This window comes from Falco peregrinus, chromosome 7, assembly GCF_023634155.1.
Source record: "Falco peregrinus isolate bFalPer1 chromosome 7, bFalPer1.pri, whole genome shotgun sequence".
Taxonomy (NCBI): domain Eukaryota; kingdom Metazoa; phylum Chordata; class Aves; order Falconiformes; family Falconidae; genus Falco; species Falco peregrinus.
The window spans coordinates 45,533,879-45,554,695 of record NC_073727.1 but is presented as its reverse complement, the minus strand read 5'-3'; the positions used below and the strand labels follow the sequence as shown (position 1 = coordinate 45,554,695).

General features: G+C 39.2%; 1 protein-coding gene across 2 annotated transcripts in view; it reads left to right on the top strand.

Moving 5' to 3' along the window:
• ESR1 (estrogen receptor 1) overlaps window positions 1-13,454 on the top strand; it is a 114,785-nt gene extending 101,331 nt beyond the window's left edge. Inside the window, exons 6-8 of one of the 2 annotated variants that reach the window (XM_055810944.1) lie at window positions 3,578-3,711; window positions 10,475-10,658; window positions 12,021-13,454. In XM_055810944.1, the coding sequence (XP_055666919.1) occupies window positions 3,578-3,711; window positions 10,475-10,658; window positions 12,021-12,255 (553 nt within the window). In that variant the 3' untranslated portion in view covers window positions 12,256-13,454. Of the gene's footprint in view, window positions 1-3,577; window positions 3,712-10,474; window positions 10,659-10,743; window positions 11,476-12,020 lie in introns of those variants that run through there. The other variant, XM_055810945.1, reaches the window with a different exon arrangement.
• Window positions 13,455-20,817: the final 7,363 nt, after the last annotated feature.

Below are 20,817 nucleotides of genomic sequence, written 5' to 3'. Positions count from 1 at the left end.
ATAATAAAAACATTTGATTAGAAGCCTGTGTTTCAAAGATACTAAGCTCCTGCAGTTCCCACTGATTTCAGTGGAGCTGGATCTGCTGCCTAACTCTGAAAATAAAGCAGAAAATTCTAGATTGTTGCTTGCACACATAAATACATAAAGCTAAGCATCTAACCTCACCTAAAGTACTTTACCTGAAGAATTACTCTTCTTTTTCTTGTGGAGTAGCCTGGTATTTCACACTCAGCAGATAACAGAGTAAATGAGGTTAGGAAGTATTTAGAATCTCCTAAAAGTACAGAATTTTTAATTATCAACTACCATATGAGTTCAGTTGGTGGGAAACAGACACACGTGGAGATTTAGGCACATGGACTATATGTTGTAGGACTAGACATTTTTGTTCAGAGGTTGTACTTGTCAGCAAGAGGGTCTTGGTTGGAATATTGATGTTGTAAACCACAGTCTATTGAACTATTTTTGTAAAAAAGCACCTAGGAATAATTCTTGCTTGCTATCAAAATGTCTCTTCCATGTTTTGAGTTGCCATAAGGCATTTTGAAAGGTCTCGTTTTACAAATAACTTAGAGGGTTTTTTTCAGTTCTGGTCTTGCCTATGCAGATTTTGTGACTTGTTCAGACTGTAATATTTTGAACTGTTTTGAATACTGGTTGGCAGTAGATTGATGGTTTTTAGGAAGCAAGTAAATGTCTTCACCAGCCGTGGAGATGTGGAGTTTCTTTAATATGAGTCATTTGCCATATGATCCACTGAAACTTTTCATTTCTGTGTAATCCCAAAATTCTAAATTCTTAAACTGACCTTTATTGGGGAATTATTTATGTTAATGCAAAACTATTAAAGGCTTTTAGTCCTCCAAAACTGTGCTTAACTCTATATATGCAAAGTTAATCTTTCTGTTGTTACAGGCAAAAATAGTGGTTCAGAAGCAGTGAAACTTGTCCCATTGTAAAAATTCACATTTGTTTTACTTCCATAGGACTTAAATTTTAGCAGACAGAACAGATTTTGAGGTAGTAGAAACTGGTTGTCTTCTTATACTTTGAGTGCCTGATTTATTATGTTTCTAATATTATTATTTATTTATTTGACAGTAGTGCTATTAAATATGATTCTGTCTTTGTTTATTTTACTGATGTCCAAACAGAGGAGGAATATACTTAAATCCAACCAGTTCAGTTTTTCAGCTTTATTCTGCCTAAGCAGGATTCATCAGGGCAGCAAGATGGTCACTGCTGAAGAGGTCTCCACACTCAGCACTGAACAGTGTAACTGACTGGTCATCAAAGCATTGAAAACTCCCCATCTGAGTCCAGATCCAGCCTTCAGGAAAAAGAGGCAGAACTGTGAATTTCAGTAAAGCCAGGTTCAGGTAGACCAGGCTGAGATCCCTCCTTTAGTTCAGCTCATTGGTCAGGGCACTGTAAATGAGGGTGCAAAAGGCATCGCATACCTTACATGGAACATAGCATGGAGTCTGCCTGCCTGCTAATCTTAAAACAGATTTTTGTCCATGACCTTCTACACTGCACTGCTTATCATCGTCTGTAGGAACCTGATATTGAAATTATCAGTGTTGCTGGTCATATCCAAGAAGCTGCTATAGTTTGAATCACCATTTCTTCAGTGAAATTTTTAAGAGCCACGAAAGGCCATAGAATTGCATTGTCAAACCCAAATCAAGTTCTGAGCTAAGTGCTAGTGAAATGCATGGGGAGAACTAGGCACTCTCAGGAGTGCTCAGCATGCACCTGCCTGGTAGCCTATAGGGACCAGAGGTGACAAGGAGCAACCCATCCTCCTTACTAAACATACTTTTCTACTAGCTCCGTTGCCAAGGCTGGAGATCACCTCTTTCTCACAGAAAAGTCAGAGGACATGAGCTGTTGTAACAGTGATTGGGAAACTTGCTTGGGCTCCCACATTTCCAAATATTACTGTATTTTAACCAAAAATTTACTCGCTGTTTAAGGGAGTATTTAATTTGGTTTTCTTGATATTGTCCTGCTTTGTTTAAATATCTCTGAAAGCAGATGAAACTAGCTTCTGTCATGTGCTATAATCACTGGTTCATAGGCATTGCTCTGGGAGAAGGGAGGTGTAGATCTATGTACAATCACCACATTAAGCAGAATAGGGATTTGAACTTCAAAGGAGATCGGTATACAAGTGCTCACAGATACCATCTCTCCTTTGACTCAATTTTAGGTTTAGACATGACTGAGAAGTGCAAGAATTTTCTCAAGATGTAGTCAAAAAGAAAGATGACTGCTTTGTCTGAGGGTCTGGCGTGGGTTTAGACATTAGCTACAGGGTCTCAACAGCATGACTGTATCAGGTCCGAGTCAGGTGTGTCATGACTAGTAGTGTTGGTTTTGTCACAATGAGATTAGGAAGATGCTTAATCTATGTTTACGCTACACATTATGGTGGAATAGCCATCTGATTATTTGAAATTTCTTTTGTATTTTCCTATAGCAATGATCTTCAAAGCCATATCTAAAAAACAGTATATTCTTAATCAGCAGATCTGATCACTTTTCTTACAGGTTGAAGTTTCACTCAAGGAGTTCTAATAGAAGTAAAATTAGGTATTTTTTAGTAAAAGGTAGCAATATAAATTATGTAAAATCCTATGACCAGAAAATCTACAGACTAAATTTTCATTAAAAATAACAGCAATCTGCATTAATTCTTGAACTGGAGCTTGAATATGCAAGATATAAATTAGTGAGAGAGAATACCTAGAATTGTGAGCAGAGGGAAGTGGTTAACTGCCATTACTAATTAAAACTTTAAGATTTCGCAAACTTTAGCTGTGATTGATGCTGTAATGTAAAAAGTTACCTGATTTGTGAGGTGAAGGGATAGTTTAAATCAGTCATACAGGCAAGAATTTTGCCTCATAAATCCTTCTTGAGCTCATCAATAAGCTTATTCTTTCAGGAGGCATTATGCTGATATAAGAAACATGGGAGAAGCATGTTGGAACATTGCAGATTACAAGGCAAGGTAGAAACAAGTACAAAACTTTAGGGAGGGAGAAATGCAAAGAATTTGGACTATTTCAGTTAAAGGAAAAGGAAAGAGGAAGCAAAGTAACACACACTAAACACCCACCCCCCCTCCCCAAAATGTATTTTTTAAAGAAGTCTTTTCTCAATGTAAATGTTTGGTTAAGCCAAGCTCTTATGTTCCACCACAGTAATGTCTTGGTGATGAGCTTATGAAATCAACTTTTTTGGGGGGACTGTAGTATTTAATTATCTATTCATTTTATGTGGGATATTGAGAACTATACTTTAGAAATCACACATGTAATTATCAGAAATAAACATAGTTACATATATACATAATAATATAATATATACACAGTATTTTTATATATATATATATATAATCACAAAGATAAACAGATTCACCAAGTGAGCATGGAGTGGGAAGTCACATGCTAGCTAGTGAACTAATGAAATCAAATGGGAGAGGAATGATCCAGGGTGATAGAAACCTCATGCTGCCACCAGGTTACAGCTGTGAATATTTCCTCCTTGATTTCCCTTCATGCAGGAATCAAGGGAAATGCGTAGAGGGCATGGTGGAAATCTTTGACATGCTGCTGGCTACTGCTGCCCGGTTTCGCATGATGAACCTTCAAGGGGAGGAATTTGTGTGCCTTAAGTCCATCATCCTGCTGAATTCTGGTAAGTGGTGTGCTTTTCTGTCCCTTGGATAATTGCGGTTGCTCCTTGCATGTGCTTGAATGCTGCTTGCTGTCACTGATGACATTTTCACTTTGAGACAGCAGCAATCAAAAGCGGGCTGTCACCATAGATGCAGGCAGAACCACGAGGCAGGGGTGGAAGAGGGCAAGCCTGTTCAGTGGTGTAGATGGGACCCAGCAAATTAATGCAGTACGTAGCTGACCCACTGCATGCAGCTGATGTGAAGGGCAATCAGAGCAGTGTTTTGAGCTAGGTGCTGGAGGGTCTTAAAGCTCTGGTTACAAGACACTGGGGTAGCCGGAGCCACATTTAGGTCATCCAAAGGCAATGGTTACTCGTAAATCTACACCTTCCTTTTTCGATGATGGCAAAATAAAGGGAAATAATGACAAAAATGTGGCTGAGTTTATCATGGTTTGGTTTATATTAAAATACAGGCATCTAAAACTGGTGTCATCACTTTCTACTTCCTTTATAGTTGATAAGTATTTTGGGGCTGTAAAACTCATTCTGAAGTACGCTTCAAAAATAGGTGACTAGATAACAAGTGTATGTATAGATATAAATAATACGTAAGGTTAGCTGACTTGAATTATGCATGAGATGACTGAAATAAGCAGACTCAAGTTGTGGCTTGTGACTGAAAATTTGTTGCATACTAGAGGTTCCTTTTCAGTTTTAAATGGAAAATAACCTCCACACAATTTATCTTTAAATGCAGAAATGAGGCCCATTGTGTTCTAGTGGAAATGATAGAGGTCTGAAATAATAACACAGGCACCAAAGTCAGAATTCGAGTCAGTTCTCTGCTAAGTTGTTACCTGTTGGCCAAAGATGCCAGAGTTTCCCAGACCTGATGATTTACTCACTTGTTCTCCCCTTTTCCTCTTGGGTTTGAACTTGTAGATGGTATCAGCCTGTAGACAAAACATATGTGGAAGGCTGCATGTTCTTTTTGTCTGGTGGTCTAAGAGGTCAGTTGCCCAAGTTGTATGCAATACAATTCAGGTAATTCCCACTAAAGACTAAACACAGAAGACTGCTTTACTGATCAGGTGCTTTTTCACTTATGGGAACTTGGACTTGGTCTGCTCATTAAAAAAAAAAAAAGTGTTCAAGCAAAATTATTTATGCAATCAGATGTAAAGATTTTATTTATGATCTAGGAGGTATTAATGTGGTTCAGGTTTTGTTGTGATTGTCATCTAATGACCAAAAAATGACATCTGAGGCAAGCACCTGGCATATTAGGAATTAAAGCCTATTGTTTTTATCTTGGATGCAAGGGTGTGACAATTGTAATTACTGTTTGACATTTTAATCTCCTTATATTGCCCTGATAATTATAACATAATATTTCCTAGAGTCAAATTTTCTTCCTGAAAAGTGATGTGCCTGCAGATTTTTAGCTAATATATGCTATTTATTCAATGTTATTATCCTTTTAAATTAATCTAGGTTATGTAATTGATTTATAGAAATATTGAATTAGAAAAAAGAATAGAGTCAGAAGTTTGAATAAAACACATTAGATGTTCATATCTTGAACGTGCAGACTTCAAGCCATGCTGTTGAGAGTTTTTGTGCCACTGTTGTGTTTAATATTGATCCAGAAACCTAAATTTTTTAGTTAGACAAAGCTCTGCTAGACATTACCAGCTATCCTATAAGCACATCTCGCTTTGTTAATGGGATTTTTTTTGTTTCAAGATATCCCTTAGGAAAAATTGTCCAAAAAAATATACCAAGTGAATTCAGTGATAATCACAGGCAAATCTCCTTCTGCACATAAGAGAGGTGAGACCAGTGAGTGAGGCTAGGAGATATTAGATCCTCATTCCTTCAAGGATCATATCAGAGGTGCTCTGTGTGGTGGAAGGTCAGAGTTGAACTGATTTTGGGTGTGATCTGGTTGTAGGGGTTTTTTTACATTAAATGAAAATTTATAGCTGCTCAGAAGTCTTTGACAGTGATACATCAGAGGGCGTGGTTTGAGTTGAGCTGTTACAGGTTCATGACAAAAGTAATTTATATCATTTTTATGCAGATCATGGTATACTGCTCTGGCTTGCATGCTGCACTTGTAGTATGTCTGAGTACCCTGTAAACTGAATGTGTATGTATATATGGCCATAGAATGCATGTCTGTATTGCCTGTAACTGCCTTTATGCATAAACATAATTTTACATTTCACTTTTTGCATTCTTATAACCAAATAATTTTATTACTGTCGGAGGAGTTAACTACTAAGTAGTGGGAATATGGATGCAAGTTTAGATGCCAAATTAGGAGGCTAGGCTGCATTACAGAGATAAGTGGCTTGGTTTGGAGCATGTGTAATAGTTTAAGTGTAAGTGTCGTTTGGCACAGATACTTGAGAATGTATTCTGGAGATGAGTTCTTCACAGAATATAGCCAGCCTCCTTAGGTAAAGTGTTGAATACACATGAAATATGTGCTCTGAAGCACATAATATATGTGGTGTTTGAGGAGAGGCTGAGAGAGCTGGGTTTGTTCATCCTGCACAAGGGAAGGGTCTAACTACAATCCTCAGATAGCTGATGAACAGGTTATGGGAGAAGCCAGGGCCGGACTCTTCTTAGAGGTGCAAAAGGAAAGGATAAGCTGCAATGGAAGCAAACCACAGCAAGGGAGACCCTGACCAGATGAACAGAACAGTCTTCCCAGTGAGAGGTTAAGCACTGGAACAGGTTGGCCAGAAAGATAGTAGGATCTCCATCCTTGGAGAAACTCAGCAGGGCAAAGCTCTGGGCAGCTTGACCTAACCCTGAAGTTACTGTTATTTGAGCAGGAGGTTGAACTCGACGACCTGCAAGCCTCCCTTAACCCGATTTTTTTAATATGATTGCACATGTAAATTGTAAATATGCACAAATGCTCTACTAAAGAAATGGCAGATAAACACACCATTAATTTTTGGCCCTTACGCTATCTGTATTATTTATGCATACAATGAAACCAGCTGATCTCAAAATGATTTAAACAAGTGGACTAATTAAACAATTTGGACTCATTATGCTACATTTCATATTTAAAAGCAGCTTGCATTTGCATTCTAAAGCTTTGTGTGGACTTAATGTACTGAGTGTACACAAACATTTCTTTATTAAATCCTTGGACATCTGTTAGTCTCTTCACATGAGGTAGCGCTGCTTGTTGTTTCTGTTGGACATTTATTTTCCCTTTTTTGTTTGCAACATCCTTCAAGGCTGTTAATATCTTTAACTCCTTTTCAATGTGGTCTTGGACAAAATGCAAGTGAATTTTTTTCATTCCACTCACAGTGTGTGGAATAGATGGAAGGTTTTATTTATAAAGCACAATATACGTTTACTCCCAACTTTTTCCTGAGATATCAAGGCGACAGCATGTCTGTAACAACAAGGACAGCATTGTCTCTAGCTAAATAACAAACTAAAAGGTGCTCCTCTAAATCTGCTGTAATAAATCTTTTGACTAAAAATCAAAATTATATTTTTGAAAAAAGTCAGCTCAATAATAAAGGGGTATTTTTTAACACTGGAAGATATGTACTAGAAACATGAAACGGCAACATGATGCCAGAGGTTTTACTTTTGAGAGGGTCTGAAAAGAGCAGTGGTGCTATGTGGCAAAGCAACAGGCGTTCATTTTGGAGACAAGGATGTAGGTCATGTCTGTCTTTGCGGCTGATTTACCCAATTTGTTAGCTGGTTACTCCCGAGAGATGGAAAGATTTAGATGATTTTATGCATCCTGTAGACCTCCTGATACATCACTCCACGTGACTGTTTGTTATTCTTTTCTCCTGATTTCTCTAGCTCCTGTTAAATTGTGCTTTTTATTTATTTCTTTATTTTGGGTGCTGGATGATTGCACAAATGCATGGTACAGAGCTGAATTTGCTCATAGCTTGTCCTAGCTTGCTACACATCCAGAGCAATGGAGCACGGTGGAAGAAGAAGAGTCCTGGGTATTGTTTTGTGAGCCTGAACTCTAAATGTAAAGATATTTCAAACTGGAGCTTATTGTGACAGAAAATATGCAGAGGTCGTTCACTTCCACGGTAATATGCAAAAATATATCACTATATATATTGACAGATATAAAAATACATCACTATATGCCAACAGCTGGCACAGTAGCACTGCAGTCCCCAAGGGACACTGCTTTGCTTGCAGCTTTGTGTTATGGGCACAGACCAACAGGCTTTATTTGTATGTAGGGTGGTGTTTTCTCTGTTCTCCCTCCTATTGTTTTATAATACTGACCTACAGAAAGAGCTGGAAAACAACCTGGTAGCTATTCAACTAAGGCTTGCTTTCAGATTCAGAGCCTGGAAAGACCTTTGAGACTGTTAAATTTCAATTTGCTAAGGCAATTTTCTTCACTCTTGTTCCAAAACTCTGCCTGTGCATGTTTGTGTGTGTGTGAGAGATGGATAGCTGGCATTTCTTTTGGGGAAATTTGTGGTCATTGGCCTGGGGCAGGAGCAATCACCGGGTACGGGGGGAAGAAAGGAAAATCAAATAATGTTTTTTCTTGGCAATTATTGACTGGCAATTGCCTGAAGTCTCTACATTCTGAGGGAGAGTGCTTTTTTTGATTTATACTTTTTAATAGCTTCTGGACTAGATCTAGGTGAGAAACAATTCCTCCTAACAGATATTTTTCTTTTGCTGGTTTCGAAGTTATGAAACTAAGGGGTATTGCCACAAGGGCACAATAGCATCCTCTGGCTGAAGTAAGCTGCTCTGGAAGCGCTGTGGGTTTATGAAACTAATGTTTTCTTCTAATGGACTGTGTTTTGTCAATAATATTTAAGAATCTTGCCCCTACAGGTACCTGCTAAGCTATAAAGCCTGGTATTGTTAGTAGGCATATGTGAGGGTGGTTAAGAGTCATTTGGCTGAGAGAAACCCCAAGAGCTGTTTCTCTCTGGTGAATTCACTTCAGGAAAACCAATAATAATCATAAAAAGCTTTGTGAGAAAAGAGGCCACTGTACTATCTATATTTATCAAATTTGAAGCAATATTAACTACCAAAATTAAGAGCCCTGACAGATGGTTTTCAGCAGCTGTGCTGTGTTTCAGTTATCCTTTTGCTTTTTTAAAGCAGTCTCACTCTGAGACACTCACACTGCCATTCAAAAATACAAATTTATATTTCTTTTTAGTACATAACACCCAAAGTCATAAAACCCACTTGCATATCTCACCTCCTCACATCATCTTGGTACTTCAGGGACATGACATCTATAACTACCAAGATGATGTGAGGAAGTGAGGTATGCCAGGAAGATGGTAAAAAAATCTCAATTTCCCTGACTGCTCAGATGCATGGCAAAATAATCTTATCTTCAAGTCCAATGGCATAACCCCCAGGTTACAACCAATACAAACAAGCTAGAGTACGTATGTCTGTGTATGTGTGCATGTTAGTGTTTGTGTGTCTTTTTTTGTTTCTATCACAAACTACATTGCATATTGTGCTGTATATGACTGTTTTAAAAAAAAGCAAAAATACATGTAATTCCAGAAACCAGTTTTTTCCCAAATGCAAATGTCTTCTTGGCTGTGTGAGCTGACACAGAAGGGCTAAAGCACGGGTTTTGCCAAATACAGTATAGGCACAGGGCAATGAACACACCATGATGAAGCCAGTTTGACTGTATTGCTGTACATACATCTTAAATTTTTGCTGCCTCAGGACTGGATGATAGTAACATGACCTGTTTAGAATTATTGGCTCAATCCAGAAGAGTAAAAAATCGGTGCTGAATGCACCAGCTGCATTTTGGCATGCATTTTGACAGTGCTGTCATGACCTGATTCACATTGGCTGTGTGGTGTTGTCCAGACCAAATTAAAGATAAAACAGGCAAAATAGTTTAGAATTTCCCATTTAAAAAGCTGATATACTTCATGGACTCAAGAATTACTATTGGTAGAAGGTCTTACGCCTAGGTTAGAGTGCTTTATAGGAGATGTAGATGGGCTGTTGGAGAGGGAGTTTGAAGGTGTTTTGATTTCTGGCAAAATTTCCTTCTGGTCCAAATCTTCAGGCTACTCACTTTCAGCAGTAAGTAGCAATGTAAGATGACTAAATTTATACAGGTTCCTTTGGACATGTTTTTTTTTTTAAAGGAGTCAGGTTTGCAGGTGAAGGAGCACAGCTTTCAAGGCTCTTGCTTGGTTGGGAGGGTTTTCTTGAGGCAAGTGTGTGTAAACAACCCTGATTTTATTTACATGTTTTATGGTAACGTATTATTCAGTTCTAGATTGACTAGCAAATCCCCCCAGATCAAATATTAAACAGCAACGAAAATTGTAAAAACTGCTGACAGCCTGGGCTGGTCAGTAAGTATTGCAGAGCTTTCAAAGGGCAACAGCATCTCCTGAAGATTTTGGAGCTGAGTGACTGAGAGAAGAGTGCAGCCTACAGGTAGGTCTAGCTGCAGGCTGTAGTTGTTGCCTGCCACCTGGCCCAGACCTTGCATGGACCCAGGTAGGGAAGAGGCATCGTCTTCCTCCTCCTGCTTTGCCCACAGCGACCAAATCCAAGCTCCAGGGTCATTCAGACCAGTGACCTGGCTGGCAAGCAGGAGGGTTCACACACAGTCAGCTCCCATGGTTTAACACAGCCAAAGAGGCCAGCCACGAGGAGTACCTTGGGCAAGTCTGACTCCATCAAAATAATTTTTGTCTGTTGTTTGTTTTCTTTCTCCTTCCTACTCCAGGTGTATACACTTTTCTTTCCAGCACCTTGAAATCTCTGGAAGAGAGAGACTATATTCACCGTGTTCTAGACAAAATCACAGACACTCTGATACACTTAATGGCTAAGTCAGGTCTTTCTCTGCAGCAGCAACACAGACGACTGGCTCAGCTCCTCCTCATCCTCTCTCACATCAGACACATGAGGTAAGAGCAAGCGCGCAATCAGCCCTCCTGCACTGGTCCTGTGCAAGGGGTTTCACAAATGCACACACATGCTTTTCTTTCACAGGTGGGAGTGCGAACTGTGCGTAGAGCTGTTAAAATAAAAGAAAGTCTACGTTCCATAAAGATGTATTGAATGTGTGCAAAACAGTACATTGAATTATGGTGTAAAAGGAGAGTAAACATTTTCTGTATTTGTTTCTTCTAGTTTTCCTTTGCTTCTTATTTTGACAGTGCTGTAGTCAGAATCTACTTTTAATGTGATGTGCATCTTGTATTCTTTTTGAAAAGTACCATGTAGAATACTAATGTAGCAGTTGCCTGGTTCTGCAAACTTTAGTCTCCTATAAGATGAGATTTAATAAAACTACCACTTTTATGTAGCCACTTTTCACAAGTGGCTTGATTGCAAATAATTTTAGAGAAGAGATTAGGATAATTGTGTGAATTTTATGGGTGAGGATAAATGCAGATCTATTGAACGCCAGTGCAGAGGGCCGTGCCCTTTGCTAGTTCGAGGTGAGGTGCCTGAGGCACTCTGGGAGTAGTTGCACACTGACTCTCCCAGACACAGTTACCTCTCAAGGTAGCTGTTCAGCGGCTGGAGTGTCAATAACATGACAAGTCTATACAAAGACACAGCACAAATTTTATCTTTATGAAGGGACAAGACATGTTACACAGATTTTAATTTTTGTTGTTTCAGTTAATAAAACTAAAACTAGAGGAAGCACAATCTCACAGCTACTAAAGCTGAAACATGCAGTTTTTACCTGCTGGGCTGATATACAGGTCTTCAGGAAAAAGTCAGGGGCTGCGTGTATGTGGGTTTTTTACTTGTGTCTTTTTATGGGGTTGCTTTGTCTTCCTGTTAATCATAATTTCTGTTTTTCTCAAGAATTTGTACAATTAAGGAAGTTCCAGATGCAGAGTGAAGTTAATTATTGTTTCCATAGCTTTGTGAATGGATACTATTGCAAGTGAGCATTTGCTAGAAATTCGGCTATTTTCTGGGAAAAAAATCTGGCATTTTAGGTTTTATTATGGGAAAACCAAGATTCATCCCATCATCCACTTAGTCACAGTGCCTAAATTAGGAACCCATGTGCTCTAAGCTACCTTTTAGGCAGAGGAGAGCAAAAGAGCCACCTTTAGAAGGCAGCTTGTTCGTGGGCAGTCTGAAATGTCTTTGAAGGTGCTTTCTTCTGCTAACTGTAGCAGGAGCGTACAGCAATTACGCTGTCAAATTAGTTGTTCTGTACAAAGTTTAATTTATATTAGCTGACAGCTTTTATTTCCCTTAGCATATTTGGAAAGTAACTGTTGTTTCTTTACAACCCACAGCAACAAAGGAATGGAGCATCTGTATAATATGAAGTGTAAAAATGTAGTTCCACTCTATGATCTCTTGCTGGAGATGCTGGACGCTCACCGACTGCATGCCCCAGGAGCCAGGAGTGCTGCGTCGATGGAAGAGGAGAACCGGAGCCAGCTGACAGCTGCATCAGCTTCATCTCACTCCTTGCAGTCTTTTTATATAAACAGCAAAGAAGAGGAGAACGTGCAGAATACAATATAAACAAAAGCAGCATATATAATGGTATGAGAAACCCAGCAGCGTACTACCTACTTCATGCTTCATTTCATCTACAGTGTCACCTACATAAACACTCCAATGACAAGTCACCTGCATTTTCCATTTCAGTGTTTGTCAAGAGCTTGCCTAAATTGATTGCTTATCCTAAACAGAAGACATTTCATTGCTATGGACAGCCAGCAAGGATTGTCAGGCTAGCTTGATTTAAAATTTGCAGTGTTTTTATTTAATTTTGCATGTAAATTGGGTAAGTCCTAATCAAAATGGAACATTCATTTTACTATAAATTAATAGGCTTTATCACCCATGCATGTTGGTATCTTTGTAAATGACAACTTTTGTTGACATCCACCCCAAGTTCTGAGCTCACTTAATCCTTCACTTGCTTGAAACTTCGAAGCAGTTTGGTAGAGATTCTGGATGATTTTTTTTTTTTTTTTGGGGGGGTAGGGGGTTGGTAAATGGAAAGTTGATTGGCATCTTAGTGTGCCATAGTGAAACTGCAGTGCTAGTAACTGCCTTGGTAGTTTAGGTAGATTCCCACCCCTCTTCTTTCTACAGTAGAAAGGAACCCCTGTCTGAGAATAATACAGTTTTACCTCGCTGGCTTGTATTGGCAGACAACTCCTTTTCAAGATCGTACCGACTTAAGTCCCCTTACCATACCCTTTAGCAGAATTGCATTGTGTACATCCTGTCTTGTCTGATCTTACAAAGCTGAATCGCTTTGTTGCTTGGCAGCTTGTAAATCAAGGACAACATGACAAACAGTGGTAACATAGTTACCTTTAAATCAGGACAGATGATAACAAAAATCACCAGGGCTTAACAATAAAAGGTTTTCACACACATGGCATGATTCAGCAGACCTTGCTTCAGTCTTTTGCTGTGCTGTGCTACAAACCAAGGAGTGCAGATGCCAGTGCAAGAATGGCACAGCTGGGTGGGATGGTTCCATCCCACTCAGTAGAGTGTGACCTCGCTGTGATTGGGAGAACTGGCATCACAGCCAGAGCAGCAGGCTTTGCATTGCCTTGGCTTTCTTTGGTTCTCATTGGGGCATGCTCAGAAATCACTGTTAAGAGCCAGCTCACCTGTGACACCAGATCTGGGCAACGAGTCTCAGACATGGTGAAGACTCTGGAACTCCATGTCCAGGAAAATAAATCTGGCTTTCTCCATGTATGTATTTACATATTTTTCATAAAGATTAGTCAGCTTCTTCAGACCAACTGTAAATATATAAAAGGTCTGCTAACACCATGAGTTTCAGCAAGCCATGAAGTAGAGAGACTGAAGAAATCCATACTGTGTGCTGTTTAATGTAGGAGTCAGTGCTGCTGTTTGACTGCCTCTATGCTAGGAAATTAAACATGTCAGGGAATGTTGCTGGCTACTGGAACACAATTCTTACATATGACAGGGATATTTTATTAGTGATAAACTCTGCCTGTGCTGTCTGCACTTCTGGTTTACAGGTGCAGTTTGGGAGATACCATGGACCAGGGACTATTCCAATAGCTGGTTGGAAGTGACCACCCTACCAGTAAGAATGTTTCATAGCACGTGGGTAGGCTGCTTCACAGCAGCTGGCCACAGTGCTAGAGAAGGGTTCAGAGATGCTTCTTTTACTGCTTTTACTTTGAAACCTTTATGTTAGATTATGTTGATTGAAAGATCCTGTAGTAACTAAATATAGGAAATAATGCAACTAATGCCACACAGGAGTGCCTATGTCTAATCACGCTCCCTGTTACACAAGCAGAGTCCGTGTGCAGTGAGACTGAGTTATGTAGCAGTTGTGAAGGCAGCAAGGCATAGGATGTTTGTGCTCCAAGTCAAGGATTTGATTCTTTATTGAATGTACATAGTGATGTCTATAACAATTTCATGTACATACCTGAGGATACGTGCAGTTTAAAATTCTAAAGCTAGATGTTACCGATATTTGAGAAGATTCCTTGGAAACTGTGCAAGCCTAAACATGTGAAGCAGTCACTGTAAGTTAATAGGCCTTTTATTGATGCATATTATAGTGTCATTTTTTTTTCTGAATGTGGTGAAGGAATTGTCTTTTTGTGTATTCAGTAAGAGCGTGTGTGTTTGTGTGTGTGCAAATTTTTTACCTAAGGGCTTTTGGAAGGCTCCTAAAATGCCTTGAAAGAAAAATGCACATTTTGTTTTGTTTAGTTGCTGGTTTTCAAATGTGTTAGAAAAATCATGAATGCCCTGAAACAAGTGCATGTTAACATCTGAGTGGAGCACAGGAATCCCTGTAGTTACACTTATGTGCTTACACCATCATCATTCACGTGTACGCTAGAGCTGCTCTTTAAATATTGTGTGCGAAACTTGGTGTTCTCCACAACCAAACACACAGATCAAGCTCATAAGCTGCAAGGCAAATTGGTTTACATGAATGCCTCCCTTCCTACATTCCAGAACAGTTCGTTATGTCAATTAAATGTAAATTTGGCCTAGAGGAGAAAAAAAAAAAAAAAAAAAAAAGTAGTTCATGGAGAGAAATTCACAACAGAGGGGCAGATTCTGATGGTACTTACACAGGGCAAGTACCACTACACTCTGCAGATTTCCCCAGTGAAGCCGGCTTAGCATCATTTGAAGTGGTATGCGGCAGGCAGAAGGGTATCAAAATGTGGCTTGGAATAGTCAGTCAGCTCACAGTCTTCATTATGAATGCTCTCCTAGGCTCAGGCCTTGTAAGGAAGTAATTTGGACTTGACCAGTCCTCTCATCTTTGTGGTGACAACAGTGAAGAGCACCCAAGGATTCCCAGTAATAGGTTCATTTACCTTGAGGCATTTTCAGGATCTGTGTCATTAACTTGTTCATGAGACTTTAATTGAAACAGCACCTTAATATAGTAACCTTCCCACAGTCAGCTATGATCGTCCACATATCATACAGCTGAATGTAGCTAGTCAACTGATTAAACCAAGCCTATGATACAAAAATGACAACTTTTTCATATGTAATTCTGAATTATTCTCTCATGTATGCAAAGAATTGTGCCTGACCTTTGGTAATTGTTAATTCACAGGATGCTATTTTATGTGTGTGTGTGTATATATATATATATATACATATATACTTTATATTTGCAGCTGACAAGCCAGTACTACCTGAATACCTGGTGCTGGATATTAAATAATAGTATATAGTATGTACAAAAAAAAAAATATTAAAAAAAAATTCAAAGAGAACTATTCAAGGCAGCTAATTATGCTTTTACCAAAACACTCATAGTGATGTCTCTGGACACCTAATGAAAGAATTATTTTATAATGTTTTTATGTGGATCTTTTTCTAAAGAAAAAGTAAAAAAAAAAAATAATCAACACCCCCCCCCCCCCCCAAGAAATATAGGCAACGTAATACCAGCACAAGCCAAATAGAAATAGACCAGATGAACTTGCTTTGCTTGAGAATATGGTTGTTACTGAATTATTACAAAAAGCTTGGGAGGCCGGAGAGGAGATAGTGTGATGTGTAGCACTTAGTGGTGTCCAAGTTTCCAACAATACATGAAAGCTACTCTGCTTTGTAGTGGTTTGAGCCATGTTGCAGACTTTGTCTCAGGTAAAACTCTCAGTTGGGGAAGCAGGATTTTTACTGGGGTAAAACAATTTAATGGAGAGTTTCTTGGTGTGTGTTTGTGGTAAACTTACTATTATGTTTCAGTGACATCTCTTGATTTTTCTTCTGTACACTGAGGGGTTTAATAATTTATAAAATATATTAAAAAAATCATCTGAACTGAGCTCCCAAGGATATTGCAAGGACTTTCAGCAGGCCGCTGGACTTTAAATTGGGGGTGGTGGAGGGGGGGAAGCCAAACCACACCCTTCATCCAAGCCAGGGTTTGTACTGGAGCATCCATTCTTTCCAACTGATGCTGACTGATTCCTAAGGAGTTGTGCCAAGTGTTTAAAATGAAACAAACTACCACCAAAGGAAAAATTCTGCCTCACTAGGGCCTAAGTCTTATCACAGGCTTTGGTAGGAACACAGCAAGCCGCTTGTGTACATAATACCCTACTTTACATTGAAGAATGCAACCCAAACCTAAAGCTAACGTGATTTTATATGTAAGGTATTCTCAGTTGAACTTTGTGACGTGCATTTCACACACTGATCAAAAAGATGGCTGTTTTCAATGCTGTCTACGACCGTAGTATAACTTTACAGACAGAAGTTCAACACATGTAAAAGAAGGGTCATGTTAACAATGGTATCATAATACAAACTAGTCTCTGCTGTCACCTGCAACTATAGTATAATCTCAAATTGATCTGAGAATTTTAAATTAATATTTCCCTAATATTAATGTACTACCCTTTCTATTCGCAATTCACTTTCATCTTTCAAATGTAGATTGCTTTATATACTGAAAGTTGTTTTCAAAGTGATTGTTGCCCATAAGGGTATTTGTTTTTGCACTGTTTAAAAAAAAAATAATAATCTTTTGCATCTGAATGTGCCTAAAGAAACAAACAAAAAATTTAAAAAAATTATATGCTGCCATCTTGCAAATTAGTATGCTCTGTACTCCTGTGTGCCTATAATTAGAAGTCTGTTTCTTCAGAAAGTGCCCATCAGAAAATGAAGGGATAGACTGCTGGTCATGAGACTCACGTTAACAAGCCACTTTATGTATCAACTTATTGTATATACTATAATGCTTTTGTGTGCACTATGTAGTCTGTCAAAGGGAAGTCCTTTCTTTGGTATAGGCTCAGCTTCCACAATGTATTTGTGGAAGTATTCTGTTCTTTCACTGATGCATATAAAGTTATTGATGTCTTTGTTTTGGTGAGTCTTTTTTTTCTTTGTTTTGCACCTAAAAAATGTTCTAAAAAAGTCTAGATGAAAAATCCAGTAGGCTACCTGATTTGTGCAAGATTTTTATCAATGTATTTGATGTTGAAAATAAAGATTTAACCAAAGCACTCTGTTTCAGTAGTTATCTTTTGCAGTTTAAAAATATGCTTCTCTGCTTATTGTTTTCCAGTAGCCAGCAAAATGGAACACTTTTTTAACAGAAACAGAATGTGTCTGTTACTGTGCATCTAAATGAAAACCATTACTTAATTAGTTTCTTCATCTTTCCCAAAAAGCATCAGAGTGGTCATATCTAGAGCCAACAATGTGTTAGGTCTGATCTCCAGTATTCCTAATGACACCAGGGAAGCCACGTAAGTACTTATTACTTCATATGCTTTAATGCCCTTGGTATTTTATATGTTTTACATTCATTATTTTGGATAGCGAAACAGATTATGGTAGAAGAGACAAATGGTGTGAATTTAGCCTTCTGTAGTTGACTGCCCCTTACCGTGAGTTAGCTACTTCTTTCCCAAGTGAAAGCTTGGAAATTCACAGGCTTAATCCAAAAAGCAGCTGGACAACAGAATACTCTGGAAAAAATCAAAGACCTGACACTCCTAAATTAAAAACTAAGCACCTGAAGTCTAGGCATACTTACACCTGAAAAAATAGTAACAATTTGAACAGGCAGGCGAAAGGTTGTGCAATACCTGAGATTAGGCAGTCTTCGGCCATCTCTTTCTGGAGCACAACCTGACCACATGGCATCACAGCTGAGCTGAAGGCACCGCTGGAGATTGCCTAGTCCAATTCCCGGCTCACAGCTGGGTCATCTACAGAACATTGCTCAAGCCCACATCCAATCGAGTTTTGAATATCCGCAAAAGGAGACTCTACTAACTCTCTGGGCAACCTGGTCCAGTGTTTGACCACCTTCGCACTAAAAAATGTTTTCCTGTGCTCAAATGGAATTTCATGTGGTTTAATTTGTGCCCGCTGCCTCTTGCCCTGTCAGTGGGTAGAACTACAAAAAAGTCCATCTCCCTCCTCATCCCCTCCCACCACATGTCTTCTGTGATGGGAGAAGATGGATGTCACCTTGCTCAGACCCCCCAGAGAAGGAACCCACCAGGAAAAGGGTCTCTACAGCCAGGCTCTGGGCACATTTCCACAGCTAGGATCCAGCAGGGACTCCAGCTTCAGTCCCGATTTCTTATGTCTGTTGGGTGAAGTAATTTGAGAAATCATACAGCAAGGACATACCTTTCCGTTTCACTGCAGAGCTCTTGCAGACGAAACTCCTGGCTCACCTTTACCGGGCCCATCGCTCTCGCTTCCCTTGCTACACACACAGTGTCTTGCAGAGGAGCTGCCTACTGCCTTGAGGGAGCCCATACACATTCACGCAGCCACATGCGTTGGGTTCCCCCCACACCCCTGCTTCCTCTCCTTTCTAACAGGTGATGCGCGTCTTGTTCCAGTCTGTTTTATTCCATTAACTAATTAGAAAGGTATGACATAATTAAGACATTATCAAAGAACGTATTTCACTTTTACTTTTCTGTCAATTAAGGCAATTCCCTTGTTGTGCAATGACACCAGCTTCTTCACAGGCTACAACTTGGTGTTCGCAGCCAGTGGGGCACCCTCCCTCTTTAAAAACCTTGTGACCATGCTTACTCTTCAAAACTAAATGCTGGATTATTTTTTTTCTTTTTCATCCAGATACTGCCACATTAAAAGCCCCATGAAGCAGCTGGTTTTTAGGCTGGAAAAGTCTTAAATCTCTTTCCTCTGCCTTACACTGCTTGTCTCCACCACCCACACAGTGAAGGGAAGAGAAAAATCCAAACATTTAAAATAACACTCATCAGTGTGTTCACAGAGAAAGAATGCCCATGGAAGGGCACCGTATACATGGTTTTTCTAATGCTCAGCCAGGCTTCAATTACTACCACTCACCATGGCGTCCTGCAGACACAGACTCAAGTATAAAAATGTTCATGAAGTCATCAGGAAAACTGACCATCAAAATAAAAACATTCAGCACTATCTCAGCAGAAGTAAGACTAACTAGCTCTCATGTCCCTGGTAAGATCTCTGTGTTGCAGTATTTCAGTGTCATTCTGCTAATGCCTTCACTTCTGCAGGCATACAGGGGACATAAAATTTCTCTCATGTTGTTTTCCATTCCTACGCATTTGTGTACCACTCCAGTATGTTACCATTTAAAACAGCTGAAAAACGTGCATGTGAGGAAAGGTTGTGCTTTCAGGATTATTTTTTTTAGCCAGATTTTGCAACACCTGCTTGGGACTGTAAGATACTTAGCTCCTCTACACACAGACTGAGTGCTCGTCTCTAAGAGAGAAAGATTTGCTTCTTGTCAGATGTCTTTTCAATTTTCCACTCACCACTTCAGAACCTATGTATCTATGGAAAGGTGAAACAAGTGCGTTATACTGTAGAGGTAAGCAAAAAAGTGCTACACACTTTGCAGCGAGAGTCACAGTAGGGCACATAAAAGCTGAAAAGTTTAGTCATTTGTATGAAAGTAGAAAAGTTTGAGTTCCAGTCTACCTTTGCAGGATTATCTTTTGCTTATGTTAAATCTGAAAACAGGAAAAGAAACTTCTTCCCAAAATGTCTTCTTTGTATCTATCTCAACCAAAATGCTACAGCATCATGCTTTCTTCCAGTACTTTTTTACCCCTTGCCCCCACCGTCTGCACACCTGCCTGCACAATGCTTCAAGTTTAGCAAAGGAATCAAAATCACAACCATGTGTTTTAAGCTGCAGCTCAATGGTCAGGAGAGCCTCTCAGACAATGTTTGCATTATTTATAAAGAGAATACTACAGACACGAACGTCCCACTTCTTGGACAGGCTTGTGAGCACTCACATAAAAAAAAGTGGATTCTGGTAGCTTTCCTTCCAGCTGTTTTATAAAACATCCTTTATAAAAACAATGGTGTGGAAAACTCCACAATTATATCAGTAACCGCACTCTCCCAGGAATTATAACTTGCCTGAAAATGCAAAGAATCTGACCAGAGTAACCTTTGTGCAAACTACATCCCCATCCGCATCATCCCTGACACAGAAGAGCTCAGTGGCTCACCTCTCCTTCCCCAAGCCTTCCCCAAGGCTACCTCTGATACAAGAAATGGACAAATGGCTTTCCTAAAGCCTCCTCTCTCTTCCAAAAATTAAATGTGCCACTATGGTCAAATCCGTTTGCTGTATCTCAGGTCTTTAAATGGATTTTTACTGAATCAAGCAGTTTTGACCAGTTCAGTTTTTGAATGACGTATTAAGCAACACCACAAAACAGAAGTCACAGCTTTCAGTTCCTGTCTGCTTTTAGAGCAATCATTTAATATAATTCAGATTTTTATCATTTAGCCAGGCCTTAGTCTATGACAAGTCTTTAGTGCTTAAGCTTGCAGTTATTAATTTCCTTTTACCTTGTTTCACAGATTTTTATCTAATGCTTTTTGGGAAGACAAATTAATTCGCTTATATAATTCTCTAAATCATACCTATTTATTTCTTTATTGTGGAATATTATTATACTATTCCAATGTTTTAAAAATGATTAAAACAAGCATAACTTCTCCCCAAAATAGGTTTCACATCAATGTCCCTCTAGGTCTAATTATGGCCAAATAGTGCAACAACAATAGAATCCGGTT